General features: G+C 38.7%; 1 protein-coding gene across 3 annotated transcripts; it reads right to left on the reverse strand.

Annotated features, from left to right (window-relative positions):
- Nucleotides 1-5,730: 5,730 nt before the first annotated feature.
- Nucleotides 5,731-21,023, reverse strand: ALG12 (ALG12 alpha-1,6-mannosyltransferase). Of its 3 annotated transcripts, none has more exons than XM_066182956.1 (10): nucleotides 20,874-21,023; nucleotides 16,849-17,032; nucleotides 16,572-16,704; nucleotides 15,860-16,033; nucleotides 14,324-14,518; nucleotides 12,908-13,011; nucleotides 12,241-12,464; nucleotides 11,366-11,535; nucleotides 11,104-11,179; nucleotides 5,731-7,061 (listed from the first exon to the last, which is right to left on the reverse strand). In XM_066182956.1, exons 2-10 carry the CDS (start codon nucleotides 17,011-17,013, stop codon nucleotides 6,830-6,832), a joined length of 1,473 nt encoding a protein of 490 aa, XP_066039053.1. In that variant the 5' UTR covers nucleotides 17,014-17,032; nucleotides 20,874-21,023; the 3' UTR covers nucleotides 5,731-6,829. The 3 variants fall into 3 exon arrangements, with proteins under 3 accessions (XP_066039053.1, XP_066039052.1, XP_066039050.1); XM_066182955.1 differs by lacking the exon at nucleotides 20,874-21,023 and adding an exon at nucleotides 20,333-20,393; XM_066182953.1 differs by lacking the exon at nucleotides 20,874-21,023 and adding an exon at nucleotides 20,024-20,321.
- Between the last annotated feature and the right edge of the window lie 72 nt (nucleotides 21,024-21,095).

Here is a 21,095-nt window from a genome sequence, read left to right on the forward strand (position 1 = left end):
AATAGTGCTTTTTTCCCTGCAGTATTTTAAAAGATAATGTTTACTTCTATCAATAGTCAGCATCTCTTTGTTCTTCTAGGGTTAACTGAGAACAGCACACATTTTTTCTGCAGTAATAAAACAATTTGTTCTAGTTTATATATAGCTGGAAGTAGGTGAGTTTGAAGCAGCTTATTGGGAAACATGTTTAAATGGTTACTGGTTAATTATTATCTCAATTTTTTCTCCTACATTTTAACTGTGAATATAACCTTGACCCTTGCAAAGGAGATTTTTAATCTCTCCAAACCAGTGGAGAGAAGAGAGGATGAAAAAAACACTTTTCTTTTTAAACAGATGATACAATTTTCACTCAACGCTTCAATGTAAATACAGCCTATGAATTAAAGCATTGATCCTCACATCAGACGAGGAGGAATGCTAGCAGTGAACAAGCTCACCTGAAAATCACAGTTCTCTGGATGCAAGCATCTTGGCTTGTCTGAAGGGAGTCTTTGCTGTAGCTCCTATCAAACTCCCTGTGTGGAAAGTTGTAGTGATGGTATTTTGTTGCCCCAAATCTGTTTCTTAGTCATACAGATAATTAGTTGTATAGTCCTGTTTTTTGTCAAAACTTCCTGAGAAGACAAGAACTAGTCACTATTTTTAAATGTAAAATTTGAATTGAAGTTAGTTTATTTATACCTGTGATTTCCCTTTTTCATCTTGGTTTGGAGTTTTGAAGGGCTTAGTTCTTAAGACCACACTGTTTCAGTGTCAGCTTGGTTAAGAATTAATTAAAGGCTTAAGTTAGAATTTTTTTAAAGATAATATGCAGGCCCAAAAGACCTTAAAATTGAAAAAATTAATTCTTAAATAAAAATGAGGGAAACTGAGAACATAAAGTTGCTGTTTTCAGTTATAAGCCTTGATCCTTCTGTAGGAGTTACAGCAGCATCTCCTTCAGATCAGGAACTGCTGCCTGTGAGAAAAGAATTACTCCAAAAGAAGGGTTGAAAGCTTTCATTGAAGGTTGAGGTAAGTTATTGAGTGACTGTGTTTTGTGTGGGTTTGCCTTACTATTTTTAATGTAAATTCCCAGTGATTGATAAAATTTTGTTTTTACAACCCTTCTCATCTTTGTAATAGATAAGACACCCCCTAATTTTACAGTGCTTTCCCTCAGACTAATAAAGCTGTAAACAGTGGGAGTTCTCATCAAGCTGAGTTTGTGCTGCACCAATCCCTGTGGCAACAGACACTGCCCTAATGCACACTATGGTGACCCTGTAACAGTAATAAACAGATACTTCCAGTACCTTAGCAACCTCAGAAATAAATTTAGTAAGCAGACATTTTTTCAGTGTTAGCATGCAAAGTAAAGTGTAGATGAAACTTGGTCATCATAAAAAATCTTAAAGCTTTTGCTTCTTTTAAAAGTAGGCAGGTGCAACAACTATACGCTGCATCAATAAATAGTTTGTAGTAACATAGGTAGGAAGGGGAAGAAGTTAAGATCTGCTATAGTCTTTTCAAAGAACTTAGGTCTTGTGAAGGGTATATAATGGAAAGTATCTAGAGATGTATATTATGCTTCAGAAACCTGAGGTAATAATTCTTCTTGCCTCTTTTTACATGTGGCCTCTTTCCTGCTCACCAAGTCCAAGTGAAGGAAACATGTTTGCAGAATTTAGTCAGTGAGCATTTACTACAAATACTCATGGCTTCTCTTTACTCCCCAAAAGTAGCTTCTGAATTTATAAAGAATTGAAATCTCAACTAGAGCAGTGTCAGGCCAGCGTAAGGATGTAATTGATTGAATTGATGACAGCTCAGAGTAGTTGTTTAGAGTTGTTGAGATCTCTCCCTTAAAGAGAGGAGGCTTTTTTTTTTTTCTTTTTTTTTTCTGCCATTATTCAGAGCTGACCATATCAAACTTGTTCTTGTGAACTTTGGATGTTCACAACCTCCAAACACAGGAAAACTAAATACATATATATAAAATACGTAATTAACAAATAACACTTTCTAGTTTCAGATTATTTAGATTTTATAAACTATAAACGAATGCCTTCTTCGAACTTTAGTTGGCAGTTTTAAAGGAAAAGGCGGACTCCATTTCAAGCGGCATTTTTACCTTGTACTTGGCACAAACTGACAGATGAAGAAGACTTGGTACAGAACCAAGGGCAATTGTAGCTGAAATAAAGCAGAATTGGTGAAAAAGAGTGCCCATGACAGTAACATGCAGATTTTCAGAGGAAACAGTGGCTGCACTTTCTATCAGGTCTGCAACCTGACCTAAAAAGGTCTGAAATGAGCAACCAAAAAGTAGTTAGGGGTGCTCATCTTTATCTAAAGAGCTGATCTAAAATAAATCGCTGCATACAAAATAGAACAGTTACACTTTGAAATCATACATATATAAATAGAAAATGAAGAAAACCTTTGTAGAGTTTTTTTAGCTTAAGGAATTTCTGTAAATACCCTTTTAATCTTTGGTGTCACATGTTAAGCAGTGATACATTTCATGTATCACTGTTTAACAGCCTCTTGACATTTGTCTTGGCATAGTTGAGACTAATTATGTAACCAGCTCACTGACATAGCTGTGGCTAAACACTCTTGCTTACATCAGTGATAAACTCAGCTTGATGAAAACTTTTCTTTTCTTGCAAACAGAAAGTGAAGTCACTTGTACAAGAAACAGCCTTTGAATACTAAGAAGGAAAGCTCTTTGAGGGTGCTGGTAGAAGGGGAGTATGTAAGAGTGAGCACATGTAGTAATGGGAAGCAACACTAGGCTGGAATTTCTGGAATTTCTGTGTAAGTTATGAAAAAATGCTGTCAGATGCAAGGGAAACACTTTCTTGCATTGAAATTGATACAGCAGACCAATGCTAAGAACTCATCAGTTTTCAAGCTCCTTAACATTATGGAAAGAACTAGAAGTATTCATGAAAAAAAGAATGGTCCTGGAACTGCATCTGTAACTGCAGGAGTGGCAGAACAATCTCAAGCTTAATTTGAAAGTGTAATCTGTCTCACTAAGGGGATGTGTGAAATGGCCAGGGAGCGAGAAAAAGGAGTGTGTTCAGTGTTTCAGAATGCACAAACAGATTGCATTGAGGTTGTGTTCTGCAGAACAAACAAGGGAAGAACCTGAGACATGTTCTGGTTTTTCCTCAGTCATAGAAGATACATGTATTTGATGTCAGATCCAATATAATCATTCTCCATGTCTCCTCACCCCAATTTAGCTCAAGAGAGAAGACCAATAGCAAGTACTTAGGGCAGGTATTAGGTCAATATAGTCTGATTTTTTTCCAGCTCTTGATATTGGAGACTTTGTGAACTGGAAGTTGTTCCTTGATTGTTAGTTCTTTTGGTTCTTAATGCAAGAGTAATCAGTTTACCTTTCTTTTGAAGCAGCTTTTACTTTCAGCTTCCTGAAATATCCTCTATTGGCAAGTTCCACATCTTTGTTTTCATGCAATTACTTTATTTAGTTTTATAACAAGAATGTCCTACATCTCAGGCTGTAAGACTGATTACTCACCTTCTCCATGTGAAAAGGCATGGTGATGTATTTTTATCCAAATAATCTGTTGGACTTTTTACAGGAACAAGCATTGCTTCCAAGAAATTAAGTCAAACTTGAAAGAGCCATGTAGGATGCTACATATTTGACTCTTAGGGAGTTTAAACAAGACCCCTAAAATAAATCTCATTCTATAGCAGCATTATAGATGAACTGTACTATCTGTCTTTTTGCTTTATTCATGTTAATTCAACCTTCAGTTAGTTCAATATGCTCACCTTATTTCTCCTTTTGTTAAGAAACACTGAACTTTATGGTAGGATTGTAATCAGTGAAGTCAAAAGGTATTTTCCTTACAAGAACTTAAATAGGCTTGAGAAATTACTTAAAAGTTCCTTCAAAAATTCCAAGTGTTTAGTCTCTGTCCTCCTACCTGCTCCACTCATTCTGTAACTTGATGCTTTTTCCTATGTCCCCCAAATGCAGAAGAACTTGTAATACCCCACTTCAAGTTTGCAGAAGGAGCAAGAGGGTTCCTTTATGCCTTCTTGTATTTAAGGGAATTTAAACTCACACTTTTTTCTTCCACGCAAGTACACTGAATAATAATTTATATTAAAGGAGAAAGTAAGCTCTAGTGTTCTTGTGGAGCTAAAGAAAGGCAACACAAGACAGAGATGAGAAGATTCATTTAAGAGAAAGGAGAGATAGTTTTAGTTTCTGTTCCAAGGATTGCTTGTTTTACTCAAGCAGTCTTCAGGGAAGAACTGCAGTAATCTTCATCCCAGTTCACCAACTGCCCCTGCTCATTCCAAGTGTGGGTCACCATAATATTCATGGCCTGTGTCTCAGGCAGTTACCCATAGAATCATAGTTAGAAAGGAATACATGAGTTGGAAAGGACAGACAAGGATCATTAAAGTTCAACTCCTGATCCTGCACAGGACATCTCAAAGAGTCACACCACCTGTCTTAGTGTTTTCCAAACACTTCTTGAACTCTGTCAGGCTGGTGCTGTGACCACTTCCCTCGGGAGCCTGTTCCAGTGCCCAACCACCCTTTGGGTGAAGAGCCTTTTCCTGTTATCTAACTTAAACCTGCCCTGGCACATGCTGTTACAGAGGTCAAATAGCCACAGGTACTGTGGTGCTCCATGCACTGCCTGGCTAATAATCTAGCCCTTTTAGCTGCAAAACTAAAGTTCCAGATTTTCAAACTAAGCACTTTCAATAACCACATATAGAGAACAAGGTGTAATAGGACCCAAATAAACTTCAGATAAAACTGCAATCCAGTATCTCTTTCCTGTCTCCTTGTATGTATTTTATACATAAATATAGTAAAAGGCCAGTTTGAGCTGATGGTTTCTATTTCTGTGGGTGATGAGGCTGTGAACAGTAGTAGACATGGGCTCCACAGCTGAACACCATCATTGGTTTAAGTCCCACAGGTAGCACCTACACACCAGGGTAAGTCTGTGGAAGAACTCTACATGATGTGAGTATGAGATTCAGCAAGATGAAACTCTTCAAATGCCTCATGTAAATATTGAGTGCCACTTCAGACAATAGCTTGAGATGTCTATTCTGCAAGCACAGTAGCCCTGAGTTTTCTCTGTAGGTGACAAAAGCAAATTCCTACAGAGGGATTCAATAACTGGGGATTTGGAAAGCTGGAGCAACCACAACCAATTTGTATACACCTGGGCAGGATAAATTTTAGTTTGGGTTCTTGAGTTGTGGATTCCAGTGTGGGCGAGTCACATGAAGTCAATGATTAGCCTTAACGTGAAAGCCTGCCTACATCCTTAAACAAAAGTTTTCCTTTGTGTGGTTCCAAATTTGCAGCTATTTGCACATGTATTTCCTTCTGTCTCTTGTGAATTGTTTGATGTTCAAACTGGCTCTGGAGGAAGCTAAATTTTCTTCCAAAGACAAGTCAAATAGATAATACTTGAATGATTTAAATTTCAAGAGCAGCCAGAGACTGGACCAACAAGTTCTGCAGGTTGCCTCTGCCAGATCTGCTAAGGACAAAGAAGCCTGGGCAACAACAGCCACCCACGAGAGAGCAAGCTCCACCCCACCAGATCAGTTCCACTGATACATAATCTAGAGGATGAAAAGAAAACATGGTCCCAAAAACTGAAACATACACAGGTAAGGTAATTCCTGAATCAAGCAAGTTTAGAATAAAAAGAAAACAAAACATAACTCCAAACCACTTTATTCCATAATTATATTTTACTCAAGTTTTCAGTCAGCAAGGAGTAGTTTTCTGCCCATGACAATTTCACTGATTCTGACATTTTACACTAATGGAGCTTTGGTCATTTTGCCACTGGTCCTAACCAGAATTCTAACCTTTTTCCCTTGTTCCATTCAGCAATCTATACAGACATCCTTAACAAAAGCATCTAATAAAGAAACTACAGAGCATGCAGTCTTACTGTAGTTCATAGAATGCAGCACATGGCACATTAGAGTACTCCTTTCCAAAGGGATTACTTAATTAAAAAAAAAAAAAAAAAAAGGAAAACAGCACCTATCTTAAAGTGGACATTTTCATAGGTAAATTTTTGCACTGCAAATTAAGATATCAGTACAGCAGAAGGGGGGAAACATTACTGTAAAAATTCTATTTCCTGGGAAATCCAAGTTACTGCTTTATCACAAACTGTTGGAATGAAGGTAATCATTCTTAGTACTCGAATCTGTTATGAAACAGTGCTTGTCAAGAGGTCCAACTGCTTTTAAAGTGAATGTTTCATTAGTTTGGTAGCCTACAGGGCACGATTAGGTATTATGATGAAGCTACAATGAATATGGCTTTCCTATGTTGATAACATCATTAGGTTTCACACAGGCAATCCGACAACTGAGGGGGTTACAATCCTGCAGATACATTAAGTAATACATCTCTGCACACACAGATTACATATCAAATATGCCCTAGCACAAACCTGTTGACTTTGTATCTTATATAGGACAATTAGGACATACCTGTGCTACATGATGAAACAGACTACCAAACCAAGTAGACAGATTTTACTTCATACCACTGAAATAGTAGGCAACCTCTCTCAAACATATCTAACAATACAACTCAGTATACTGGGTATATACTGACTAGGAATGAACTGTATTATTTACATAAGAAACAGGATGGAGCTAAATACCAATCAGTACAGAGATTTTCCGTGCCTTTCCACAGAAGCTCAGTTGCAGTGCTGGAATGACAATTTGCTGCTGTCTTATACGGTTCAGTCATCAGCAAAATCACATAAAAAGACTTACTTTAAATTCACAGTCAAGATGATAGAGGAAGTTTTTCCAACAGTACTAATTTTGGTTTCAAGTTTAAAGTAAAAGGAGGTAGTGAAGTAAGGTTCAACCCAATTTTACTGATGCCAGGTATATTTGCCAGTGGCCTGTGGGTTGTCTTATAATGTGATATTTGAAGAGGATTTGTTTCCATCAGTATATGTGTGTAAGAAAACATCAACTGGTCTCCTGGTTTAACATCTTCTCTTTTATCATACCTGTAAAGAATAAAGAAAGTTTATTTTTATTCCTCGCTTTACCTATTAAAGATGGCCATTCCTGCACAGGCATGTAGCATCCAAGATGAAATACAAAAAGGAACTAACATCCTCAGTTATATCTCCTGATTAAATAGAACTAGAGGAGGAAATACTATTTTTGAAGAATGTAGGGACTCAGTCATTCCATGCAAGTTCAGCAAGTTCTTTCTGCAGCTATTGGGATATAAATCACGACCCCTAGAAAATTTCTTACTAGTTCCCTATTTGAATTCAGTGGAGAAAGGACTCCAAAGCCTAAGATTGTAGGAAACTGGGCCAATTTTTAAGTTTTACTCTATGAGAACTGCATTTTGAGAAACATGGAAGTTTCATTTTGTTTGGGTTTTTTTTTTTTCTCTTTTTTGTTTGTTTGTGGGATTTTTTAGTAATTCTAAAAAATACTTTATGTGGTATTTAAGCAGAAAACTTTTTCTTCTGGTAGTCATACGTTAGAGTAGGTGCCTCAGAGAATAGCAGGGAGGAAAAACTCCTTGAACACTGGAGGAAAGAAAGAGCCTGGCAATTACAGTACTAATTTGGCACTTGTTATTTCTAAGTTCAGTTTCCTGATCTACTACATGTTTGGGCAGGTCACTTTGGGTCAGCTTTTATAAACTGTTTAAGTACCAGAATTAAATATAAATTTTATATATATATATATATATATATATATATATATATATATATATATATATAAACTATATATAAAATATAAAAAGTAACTACTGAGTTCTAGAACTATTTATTATGTAGACTTAGAGCTATTTCTTAAAGGATTCAATGTTCAATCTAGCTATTGAGGGAATTTACAGGATGAGAAATCAAGTGACTTAGCCATTTGGCAGAGATGTGAAAGATCTAGTTTCAGCCACTTTTCATCTGATCTAAGCCCAAAACTGAAGTTCATTATCTCTTAAGAGCTGTATGAATCCCTTTTATCTTCTAGGAATTGAGACAGATTTCCCTCATGAGGACGTGGTTCTACCTCACAATAGTTATTTGTTCATTCACTGAGGAGAGTCAGGTGCCATTTACAGCTTAAGGGTTAGGATATTCATACTGGACATGACTGCCTGATTGAGTCCTCAGTCCAGCAACTTCAGAGGAGAAGCTAAGTTCACTCCAAAACACTCCACAAATCACTGCTAGGCTCTGTAACCTGAGTGAAGAGCAGTGCCCCATTCTTCACCTTTTCTGTTGCCCTGTTCTGTGAACTGTTTTCTACTTGGAGCGCCTATTCTTAGGGACCTGAACCCTTCCACACGTTTCACAGGCATCTTACTCAGGCCATGACTTTCCTTGCAGACGTGGACACAGGCAGGGAAGCAGTGCAGTCCCAGCCCTACATACCCTTAAATGCACCTAGGATTAAATCCAGCCTGCATCTTTGCAGGCCTGGCCTCTCATCTGCCTGAATTCCCTGAAAAAAGTCTCTACTAATATTTTTGTAATGTTGCCTGAAAGGGCAGTCATTAACATTTAAGATATTACTTTACATAAAACTAGAGGTTTTGTGTGGGTTGTTAACTAAAATTTTGGCAACTCAGAAAAGACCCCAGGCTGACAGAATTTGTAAGTGTCACTAAATACACCATATAATGCAGAATTAGACTTTGCACACTGAACAGGTGTTTTCTTCTTCTAAAACAACTGCATGCTAATTTCACCTGCTATTTCCAAAAATATCACAATACCCCTTAGGTTGGTAGATACATCCAAACTGGCAGAAAGAACAGCATTACTTTGTAACAGTCTTACCAACTACTAATTCCACATTTTCTTCATCAGCAAGTAAAAGGCCTTTCATCTGGCTACAAGCATTTCTGAATTTTATTATTTTTAAATACTTTAAGCTTATACAGCATATTTATTCAGGGTTCAAAGAGACTGCACTAATTGAAGACAAGATTGTAACACCTGCTTCGTGTAAGAACCTGCATCAAGCTCCTTTCAATCACCCTTTGAAGAAAAATAATAGATTGCTTGCATTTTTCTTGAGGCAAATAGATTTAATCTGAGCACACTACTGAGAGCTGATAACTTTAAGACACTTTTATTTATGGATTGCAGTTATCTGATAGTGAATCATCAGCCTTCACAGCCACCCCATCTTTAATCTGTTTCCACCTGACATACACTGTCTCTGAAGATGTTAAATTAGTGTTCACCCCTCTGAAAGGCTGTCACTTTCTTGGACGAGAAAATGTACAGTTGGTTCCACTAAACTTTGCACTACTGTGCTGTCACACCAAGTGGTAATCCTGTGTATGACGTTCAGTTGTGGACTTTGCCTGATTGTTTTAAAGTGAAACTTTATGCTGAATCAGCCATTACTTAAGCCTTTGTTTTGCGGAGTACAAATAAAACAGAGAGAAATTGCTCTGTAGCTGCAACACTATGAAACATCAATCAGTGACAGGGATATTACTCATTTACCTTCCAATCCCACTAGGCCTTACAAACTCAAAGCAATCCAACTCAAAAAGCTCATTGGAATGAAGCACTCCGGAGAGAGTAGAGTGGTATTCAGAGTAATGTCTGCATTTAAGTATATTTCAAAACCCCAAAGACCGAAACATTTTACCTATCATGCACATTCTATCCCTTGTACTCTAGCAGCTTAATGTCTCCTCCCAATTCATGGCTTAAGACTTTCTCTATATTCAACATACAAAAAACCAATTTGAAATAAACAGCAGACAGGTAATTGTGAAGGCCTTAAACAGCCTGTACCATCATGAGAGTGCTTGGAAATAAAAAGGCATAGCAAGATCAATGATTTTTGTAATTCCCTTGGAATCATTCTTTCCCTTTCTTCTGATTTACTTCCAAAGTACTTTTATCTCTAAACATACCAATAATTAAATTATATTTGTTCATCTGCTCCTGAATACTATAACTGGGGAAAAAGAACTCCATGCTCAGAATGCTTCTTAAATCAAAATCTGCTTGTGTTGCTTCTATTTTGTGTAATATGAAGGGAGGCTTCATGTTACCTTCTAATGAATTATTTTCATTACGATCATTTTCATTTAAATTAAAAACTTATACTTCAGCTGAAGACGTAGGCCTAAAAAACAGAAAGGTGCCTATTTTTTGGTTTTCATCCTGAAAAGCAAATGATGCCACCCCACAATGTCTCCTACTATCCATTCCAATATTCCAACTCTTTAAAAGTGTCTATGTATCACTGCTGGTCATAGTAACAAAACATCCAACACCGTTCCCACAGAGTTAATGAATGTGTTCACACCAGCAGCTTCAATGCCATCTATATGAAGGATGTTCTACATAAAAACAGACTTTCAATATTAAAATGTACATGACACTCACACTGCCACACATCATTCAGACAAACAAATCATCATATACACTGTTCTGCCAAGAACAGCTGTTTCACAAGTGGGTTATCACAGCCACTTTAAACATGTTGGTATCAATTTTGGTAAGCTAACAATTTTTGTCCAGTTTCTGATGTCTTTAGAATCACAGAATCATTAAGGTTGGATAAGATGTCTAAGAGCATCAAGCCCAATCATCACCTTAGCACCACCACCACATCCACCCTAAACCCATGGCTCCAAGTGCCATATCCACACTTTTACACTTCCAGGGATGCTGACTCCACCACTTCCCGGGGCAGCGTGCTCCAATGCTTGACAATCCTTGCCATGAAGGAATTTTTCCTAGCATCGCACCTAAGCCTCCCCTGGTACAATCTGAGGCCATTTCCTCTTGTCCTCTGAGATAGCCTATGCTATATAGGCAAATCAGAATCATCTAAAACAATGAAAAAACACTGCAGTGCTTTATTTCTGAAATGGCAGCACTGCAGACATCAAAAATTCTCTGAAGATTCATATTGTTCTTAAGCTGCACCAGAAACGATGTTTGCAATGCTTGTCCCTGCGCATATGCAAAAAAGCAAAAAGCAGGCTACTGATTATTATCAGTATCAAAATGATTATTATCAGATCAAAATGCCTCATTCAGAACATACCTCCAATCGGAATTGATTTCTAGAAACCGAGAAACTCCTGTTTGTGCTGCAGCCACATCAATATGAACAGAGACATCTACAAAAATAAAGAAAATAGAATACTGTTTCAAAATTCTTCCAAGTACACTCTGATTAATAATAAATAAACAAAACAGTAAAAAAGAAGGTGCATGTACCTAGTTTGAAGAAGTAGCATTCAATACATAAAAAGATATACTGAAATTGAAATTAGGTGAACACACCTCAAGCCAGCTTTACATACCTGCTGTTGAAGGTACCAACTCATGCAACTTCTGAATTGCCACTCCTCCAGGATAATTGAAATGTGAAACATATAAAGATGTTCCTGAATAAACAGCATTAAGTAGAAGATGCATTATAATAAAGAAAGATCCAAGTTTATTCAGCCAGGATCTCCGGTAGTTATTCAGACTGTTAAGAAGAGAAAAAGAAGGAAGAATAAACTGTTATTTTCTTTCATACTGGTCACTGACTACTGTGACATAACTGTTATGGAAACTCCACTTCTAGATAATAAAGATTAATGCAAATTTTATTAATCCGGTATGGCATGCATTTATTACCAATTTCTAGAAGATTAACTTCTAGTGACATTTAAATTAGAATATTCTCATTAATAAAGCTAAGACAAACTTACCAATAAAGCTAAGTATTTGTGTTTAAGAACTTCAGCTATGAATATATTCTCTTTTAAAGAAGCTAAACTCTGAATTTCAATTTGTTTTCTCAATATACCCAAACATAGCTATTTAATTCCATGTTTCACAAGCCTCGCCTGTGTATTAAACTATCTCCTAAGGTAAGCTGTGTCAACAGCTCAGGAGTCCACTGGAATGTGTTTTTTTTTCTGGTAGATAAAATAAACTGCTAAATTAGGACTCTATTCTCAATTCTCCTCCAGACTTCCCAAATAGTCCTGTCAAAGCATTTGACTTTTCTCTGTTTCCAGTTGTCCCTGCAGTCAAATGAGTACAAAGACCTTGAACTCCCTTCTACAGCATATGAATATTTCAATATGATCCAGAGTTCAAGATAGAAAAAAGTGCATAAAAATAGTGCATAAAAATTTTGCATTTTCAGAGGTAAAAAAACAAACAAACAGGATTTTGAACTTACATTCGTGAGCACATTTTAGCAGCCACTATGTTGAAAACAGGGAAAGTATAGATGATGAAACGCAGCTCTTTGTGTGGGAGAAACGAATACAAGAAAATAAAGCCCAGTGCTGGCAAAAGTAAAATCCGAGTTCTCTTTTCTGTTACCCCTAAAGGTACAAATACTATGCTGCATCCCAAAGCACGAGGCAGGGCTGAATAGAAATACCACAAGAAGGGAGAGGTCTTAAAGGTGAAAAAGAGTTAAGGATGCTTTCACTGCTGACAAGTGAAGTAACTATACTTTACATTAGTACACACAAACTTTGCAAATATGCAGTATACTTTTTGTACACACATTCTTCCAGCCTTATCATTGGAGAACTAAAAGCAGTTGCTTAATTACATTCACATTACTCAACAGAGGCACATCAAATGACACAGATGATGGGCAACATGAAAAACCAAGGGGAAAAAGCCTGGCTTTATATTGGTAGAACACAAAGAGGCATGAAAAATGTTAGCAGAAGAGACTTACAATTTTCAGAAACACCTAAAAGACAGATATTGTCTCATAAGTTTTAAATAATGAAAAGTAGAATCTAACACCCTGAGTCTCAGGAATAAGTCACATCAAGTCTTTGCTTTGGCTGGTAGTGTTCTTTTTCTCCGGACGTTTCAAAGGATACTCCCCAGTTGGAACTTTTGTTTAAAACCGTGTTATACCAGAGCACTTTCCCCTCAGGCCACACAAGTTGCCTCCAAAATAGAGAATCCACAGCAACTGTTAGCCCTAAAAAAAATTAAAGAGATACAAATCTGCATGAACTAAAACCCAGGCAAAAGTAAACTTAACACATCCGAATAGCACATATAGCACATTGAGACCAACATAAACTGAAAGATGCATTGTAAGCCTCACCCAAAACCACAGAGAAGGCCGAGTTTGTCTGTCTTGCAGGGGAAATGCAAGGAAGGGAGGCACTTCTGAACCGAAGCCTTAAAAGAAGCACGTTAGACATGAACCAAATTGGGATTCACTCCACTCCACACCCAGGTTTGAAAAAAATAGTTTAACTGAGGTTTGTTTTAGAAGACTATTAAGAGCATTAAATGTATGAATGATAAGAAGCTCATGTTAACTTCAAAGAGTACTAAATAAACTTTTACTGTAAAGCTACAACTGTTTTTTGTTGAGTTAGAAAAAATAATCACTAAGTTTGCTACTATTCATTAGGTGGAAGGAGAAGGAGAATAAGGGATGAAAGGCAAAATAAAAACAGCAAAACTGTCAGCCCTATCTCCTCCACTCAGTTCTGTGAAAACTGCTCTCGTATTTAAGGATTTTCCTCAGATCATAAATGGGAGTGCCAGTGGCTAACTCCCATTGGATCTCCAAACTTTTATACCATGAGGTGCCTTCAAAAGCACCTGGCATAATTGTTGTGCACTCTATACAAGGAACAGCACAGGGCTCATCATCACATATATGACAACAGCATTTTTAATGAGGTAGGCTGGCAGGGCAGCTTAGAGTATTTATGTGTATATACACATGGGTCTTCCACAGATGGGCAGAGACAAGGGAACTTTCCAACCTTTCCAGCATGGAGATCACTTAAGCTGTAAAATTTAATTTAATAATAGAATAGAGCTGAACTGCAACTCTCCTCACAACCCTCCTTGCTTGGTATCTCTGTCTGTCACACTGTAGTATTTTATCCTGGGACTCAGCTTATCACCATGGCAATAGATACTACAACTGATAATATGCACAAGTAGCTACAGCCAGGTACTAATTGTACTGAAGTCAACTTGTACAACTAAGCCTCTTTCAGATCAGGACGTGTAAGCATCTAAAGACAGAGGCCACAGTAACTTTCTCTGCTCTGTGCACATCTATTTCCTCACACAGAAATTTTCAAAGAAATAAAAATATCTTGTCATATTATTAGCAAATAGAATCAAACTAAAACAAAAGCAACTCACAGCACCCCACCTCCCAAAAAAAACCCCCTTAAGGGCCATTCAACAGATAAAACAGTCAAAATGCCAGACTTCTCTTGACCTTAATGTCATTTCCTTTCTTACAAGCAAACACTTACCCAACCAAAACATTCCAGCAGGAACAGCATGGGAAAGCACCTTGAAAATGGAGATTCTTTTAGTTAATAAGGTCACAAGGAGCATGAGGCCTAAGAATATGCAGAGCTCTGATCTGAAGACTATAATCGCCAAAGCTGAGAACCAAATGAACGGTCTTTGCTTTTGCTGTATCCAAAATGTCAATGCCAGGAGCACTGCAAAAAAAAACCCAAACAAACCAACAAAACAAACCAAAAAACCATCAAAAAATCATCCAACATACTGAACTATTAGTTTTCTAAATGGTAACACTCTATACTATCTTCTTGTTCCTCTAACTTCCCACCAATCCTCTCTTGGTCTTCATACCATTTCTAGTCCAGAAATACTTCCTTTGTTAGAGAAGTGTAATTTGGAATAATGCACAGCTTTATACCGTTGATGCTTAAATAATTAGGAAAAGTATAATCACAGAAGGAACACATGGGAGCTCTCTCTAGCAGAATATTTAATAGCTGCTGAGGGGGGGAAGGGAAGAAAAACAAACCTTAAGGGAGTACTAAAAGCTTCTCAAACTACGATTCATAATTAATATTGCTCAATATCAGCTGGGCAGTTAGTTTATTCTCTCGTTAAGTATATTCTATATTCATAATAACACAAACCCATTTCAAACATAAAAATGACACTACAGACTACTACTGAGGCAAAAAGATCTATAAATTCTTTTGTGTCATTAGGTGGGACACACCATATCTCTACAGATGAAGTTGTCTCTACTTTCAGTTTAAATCTCAACATAGTAAAGTGCTCAGGATCCTACGGAAAATGTGAAATACAAAATCATGAAACAACTTGTATTTTTTAATATGCAGAAATTATCTGAGACATTAGTACACAGTTTATCTGACAATTCATCTGCTTTTTTTTTCTCATTTCTCACCTATACAGGTTCTTACATAAAACTTACGATTTTGTTAGCTGAACAATTTGCACTGAAGCATTTAGTGACTCAGTTAATATCTGTCACATGTGATTAATTTTCCTCTTCATCAGCTCTGGGGGAAAACTGTACATGTAGAGAAAGGTTTGACTTTGATTTTTTTTTTTACTGTAAGTATACAAACTGCTGCATTTGTAGACAGCTTCAGAAGAGGAAAGTGGAGATGCTGCAGTAGGAATTTCTGCTACAATCCCATGAGAAAGTCCCTTCCTGTGCAGACCAAGTTCACAGCGTTTTTTTGAACTGCAGGTGTACCTCATCCCTTTTCATAGCTCTATGCTTTATGAATTAGACATGTGTACTCAAACCTCTAGCTAATCAAAGCCATCTGACAAAACCCACATGTATTCACATTCAATAAAACTTGATTCAACAGTCATTGGAAGCATATACGGTAAAGAGAAAGAAATCTCAAGCTTTTTAGTTTTGTTATCACACAATTTAATCAAGTAGATATGTTAATTTGGTCTGACTGTACTTTTCCTGTGCCTTAACTACTGATGCATTTCAGAAGAAGTTTTAAATTTTAAGTTTTTTCCCATTAAATACCTACCAAATGGAAGTGCAAACACATTAGGTAGAGTTCTTGTACAGTAAAACATCAAATGAAACTGAGTAACAGTGATGAGACAGAAGATTGATGCTGTAGTTGCTCCAAACTGTTTTCTAACTTCTTTCTGCAGCTTCCATAACGTGTAAATCACACTGAGCCCCAAACTTCCTCGGACTATTAGAATAAAAACAGGAATAGAAGAGTAATAATATCAGATGGATCATTGATGAATGGCCATGTTATGTCATGTTACGGGAAGACGTTCTGAAGATGGGAAGATGTTCTGAAGATTAACACTTAAGATATCACAATATAACTACCTTCAAGAAACAAAAAACTGAACAAAACTCCATTTAGTTTATCTATTCTAATCCACTTTCAACGTGTCTGGCAGTTCTGCACAAAGGTCAATGCTTCCATGCCGAAGTTAACGATCCTTTCTGAAGTGTACATGGACGTGTACTCTCTGAAGAGACTTGAGACACTTGCTTTTTCTACTCTGCCTGGCATTTGTTAGCACAGATTTTCTGTGTGCTGTTAGTTACTCCCCAAAGAGGGAGCAGAATGGCCCTGCCGGCCCTAAGTACCATAGTTTGGGTTTCCCTTCATTGAGGAAAAGAGTATCACAATTTAACCATTGATCCAAATGTAGCAACGATGTTTTAACTGATGCTTTAAAGGGTGACATCTCTGAGGATAAAAATTCTCATACCTATCAGCTGGGAATAAAACTTGGACATTCTTAGCACAGAAAGTACATAGATGGCTGGGCTGGAAAGAGCAGCAATAAAAATTGGTCCAAGGAACGTTCTTGGGACAACTCCAGGAAATTCATGATGGTCATACTGCAAAAAGGAGAATCTACTTAAATAGGCAAATCAGAAACAAGGGAAAATAAACCATACTCACACCACAACTATCCTACAGATACTGCAGGGAATTGCCATCTTTAACATCACCCAAAAATGAAGACATTCTTTTCAATTTACCTTATCCAAGTCCAGCTGGTGGTACACCACATCATGGATAGCTTGTAGGTTAAAGCTTTCCTCCACTTTCGTAAAAGGACAGACAGTTAAATGAAGAAAGGCCACTGCAATGAGCAGCAACAGCAATGGGAATGACCGTCCACTTGAGCTCCTCTTCTGAGCCATCTTGAAATTCAGATATATTCTATTATTATTAAAAAGAAAATAAAAAGAAATTACAAAACATGGCATGAAGTGTATAACCAGAAAAATATTGATGACAGAAGGAAAATGTGACAGCAGTCAAAAAGTTTAAACAAAGATAAGTAAAAAAAAAAAAAAAAAACAGGAAAATTTTTACTACATTGAATGAATTAAGGTAGTCAAAAGTATATTCAGAAGCATTTCAGAATTTATGCCATCATCTGTAAATGTAATTGTTTTAATTTTCACCTAAAAAAACTCAAGACAACACGGACCCTACTAAGAAAGTATATCCCTTTGCATTCCATACTGCCCCACTGCTGGGTGTCACCTGAGTTATGTCAGTGATTCGTGGGACAGACAGCTTTGTAATTTACCCTGACTTTAACTGCACACTGGATTTACACATGATCTTTAAAACATACTCTCTTGTTTGTTCAGGGCTCCAAAACCAGTGGGAAAAAATCCGTGAAGATGAGAAATTATTCAGAACAGAGTACTTTGATCTCCCGAGTTTGCCTGCAGCTAGGTCTGGACTTGGCCAGAGAATGACAAATCCCCTCTGGCACCCACACACATCTCTGTGGCAAGAGACATTCTGTACCTCATACTTCACACTTCTACCCAGAAATGAAGGCCACCTCTACCCAGTGCTTCACTTCACAACACCACTGAGCCATTCTTATGGTAGTATTTATGTTGTATTTTATCATTACGACAAAATCACATGTCCAGGTGATGCCAGAGTAAATCTATTTCACGCCCTTTTAATTTAAGCTTCCCAAATTTTTGTAAGTTTACAATTTAATAAAAGACAAGAGATTTTGGTTATTGTTATTCTTGCTCTGTTCCCACAGAGACAAAATTTCAAAACCAGCACTTTTAAGGTACGTCTGAGGTTTTGGTTAGAGATGTTTTCTCCTGTATTTTGGTCTAAATATGTCCATCAAACAGATGTAATATAGCTGGCAGATTTCCTGGAATCACTTAGCAACTGCCTCCTAGAGCTACCTTTTCCTGAACCAATGTTTGTGCTGCTCATTAGTAAAAAGGAGTGAGCTCATGTTCCTTGTATTCACAACTAGCAGCAAAAAATCCTGAAAATGGTGTACTTCCTGTAAATTGCATGCATCTGCATATTATTTTAAATATCTCACTGACTGCACCTCGTTCTCTGATTGCTTCTGCTGCAGACTGTAACTGAAGCTCTTAAGCCTGGGCTCAAAGACAGAGCCTAAACAAACCCTTCATCCCAGGAAGTGGGAACAGCCTTTTTCACCTGTACCTAGTATGACTTCTTGACAAGAATGGATAACAATGGTATATGCTACAAAAGAATCCTTTTCCTAGGAGAAAGAGGTATGGGACTGACACCAGGATACCTCAAAAAGTGTTTGGCAGGAATTAAGGCCCTGCACATGGCAATTTATGCTGCACAAATTCTTGTCTATAGAAGGCAATCTTCCCAAATTCTTCCAATAAATTCAGGAGAATCTCATGTTTCTGGCCAAACTTAACTGAGGAGAAAAATGGACACTGAAGGGTCAAACCACTGCTGCACACAGCAACAGGGCACTTGAGCAGCTCATGCATCAGGTGAAACAGCATATTCGTATTCAAGGTAGGTATTCCTGACTTCAAATTCACAGCTTATTAACACTGCAGGTATTTTAGGGCCGAATAAATCCCTATAAAAGGACCCAAGGCCCAGAAGTTCTATTTTTTCCCTCTAAACTACATCATCTGCATAATAATGTGTTATTATCATCACCTATAAATGCTGCATCCATTATCCTCTGACTGATCTACAACACAGCCTGCTCCTGGTATCTTTAGCTGATAACCACATGAGTAATCACTCCCAACTTCCTAAATCAGAATGAAAGTGAAGCTTTGTATCCCACACACAGTTTATCACAAGATTTTTTTTTTTTAAAAAAACCTCGACTCCAATCCTTTAGTATCCCTGAAAAAAGTAAGCACGGTAGCATACTTGTACATCTTGAAGATAATTACATGCATCATAAATACTGAAATTCCCTGAAGGGAAACGTGCTAGAAGATAAAAAAACCAAAGCATGAGGACAACACACAGGTTTCTGAGATAAAGCCTAATAAATTCAGTGGTCTTGTCAAGACTCAAGATAACTCTGTTGAAAATTGATGCTGACAAGCATCAAAACTCAAGTGGAATTTATCAAGACAGGTAGACACTGAATCTCATGATCAAAATAAATTTTCTATATAAAAGCAAATCCTTGCAATTATAGCTTTTTGTTCTTTCAATGACAAAACCACAGAAACAGATTTTTCACTTAAAAATAATTTAATAATGATACTTAGAGGAATAATCATAAGGAAATATACACAGGTTTGTCCATTGATTACATTCCAGCAACTTCAGAAGAATCTTCCTCTGGCCTCTACAACATAGCCACACCAACTCCCCCCCCCAAGAATCTACATCAAGACTGAATCATAGAAGAGAGGGGGTATTTTTATGCAAAGGATTAATCTTTCCCTGGGATTAAACTGGGTGAAAAAAGAAATTGGGGTTCTCATGTAAAAAAAAAAAAAAAAAACCAAACCAAAAAAAAAAAAACCCCAAAAAACGGTAAGGTACTTCCATCAAAAAGGGTTTGCTGCGGTTCTATACTTTTTCAGTGGAAGTATCATTAGTTCATATAGATTTTTTTTCTCTTCCCGTGAAAAATCTACCATATTTAGCTCACTTACATTTTCCAGACACACTTCAGAAGAGCTATGAGAGAGTTTGGCAGCCAAACTGCATGTTAAATCTGTCTGCAGAGTCATTTCACTCCCTCACATGGAGGCATCTAAGCAGGACCACCAAGCGCACCCCAGCATAAGGTCTTCCCCCTTTAGCTTGATCTGGTTTTGGCAAAACCCATTTTGTTTTATCTTAAATTTCCACAGCTATTTTTTTCCCTATGCTCTAATAGCTCTTTCAAGTTTGCTCTAGAGTTATCACCTCAATGAGGTCAGATTTAAACCTTGTAGTTGCTGGGATTGCTTTTTCTTCTTGCATCAGGAAAAAACTGCAGCTGCTATTCTTATATACACTTCCTCGTGAGTTTCGAAACTGGCTAAAAGAAATCCCAAAAACAAAACAAATAAACAAACAAAAAACTAGGAAAAAAAAAAAAAAAAGAGAGAGTTGAGGCAGGAAATACAGTGTGGGACACTACCAGACACAAAGGCACGACGGCGCGTTAGAGAAAGAAAAGGTACTCTTGGGACCAGGGAAGAAACACGTAGAATGCTCTCAACTGAAACCTACCGAAATGCAAGCCGAACACCCTCCCCGCGCCCCCGTTCCCGGGCGCCCAGACCCCAGCAGGGGACACTCGGACACAGACCCCAGCCCAGCCCGCCCCGCAGCTGCCCGCTGGGGCGGGTTTGAAGTGCCGCCCGTGTCAGGTCGCTCCTGTGAGGGGCTCCGCGGGGGCTTCAGGCCGAGACCAAACACCAGCCGCCGCTCCTGCAGCCGCCGGCGCCGCCCCGAGGCCGCCAGGCCCCCGCGGCAGAGGCAGGCACCGCGCCCCGCGCACACGCCTCAGGAGGCGGCTGCCCTGCCCAGCCCAGCCCGGCCGCGCTCCCTGCCGCATCGCCACAGCTCCCGCGCTCGGGAGGCGGAGAGCCGGGGCGGCCGCCTGGCAGCGCCCGGCGGGGCTCCCGGGAACGCCCTCTGGCCCGGCTACAGTAAAGGCACGGACAGCTGGCGGCTCTCCCGCTCGGCCGCTGCCTCATCCCTCCCTCCCTCCCTGGCTGCCGCCCGCCCCGCCGGCCCGGGCAGCGCCCGCGGCCCGTCCCGCACTCACCGCGCGCGCGCCCACGTGGCCGCCCCGCAGAGGGCAGCGCGGGAGCGGCAGTGCCAGCCCCGCGAGCACGTGACCGCCTCCCTCGCCGGCCATATTAGGTGAGGGCAGGGCACGCCCCCAGCAGCAGAAGGTCTCCGGGGCCGAACACAAATGGCGGGCGGCTCTGAAGCCCCTACGGAGCCGGTGCCTGCCCTTTCTCATGATGGTGGCGGCACGCGAGGC

Source organism: Chamaea fasciata, unplaced genomic scaffold (assembly GCF_029207755.1).
Source record: "Chamaea fasciata isolate MVZ Bird 193981 ecotype frontalis unplaced genomic scaffold, bChaFas1.0.hap1 SCAF_5, whole genome shotgun sequence".
NCBI classification, from domain to species: domain Eukaryota; kingdom Metazoa; phylum Chordata; class Aves; order Passeriformes; family Sylviidae; genus Chamaea; species Chamaea fasciata.

What these genes read in the sequence shown, in the direction of transcription:
- ALG12 (XM_066182956.1), bottom strand. Translation starts at nt 17,013, where the DNA reads ATGGCTCAGAAGAGGAGCTCAAGTGGACGGTCATTCCCATTGCTGTTG. An exon ending in GTTTTATTCCCAGCTGATAG is followed by an intron (nt 16,034 to 16,571) that starts GTATGAGAATTT and finishes TTATTCTAATAG; the next exon opens with TCCGAGGAAGTTTGGGGCTC. An exon ending in GCTAAAATGTGCTCACGAAT is followed by an intron (nt 11,536 to 12,240) that starts GTAAGTTCAAAA and finishes TCTTCTTAACAG; the next exon opens with TCTGAATAACTACCGGAGAT.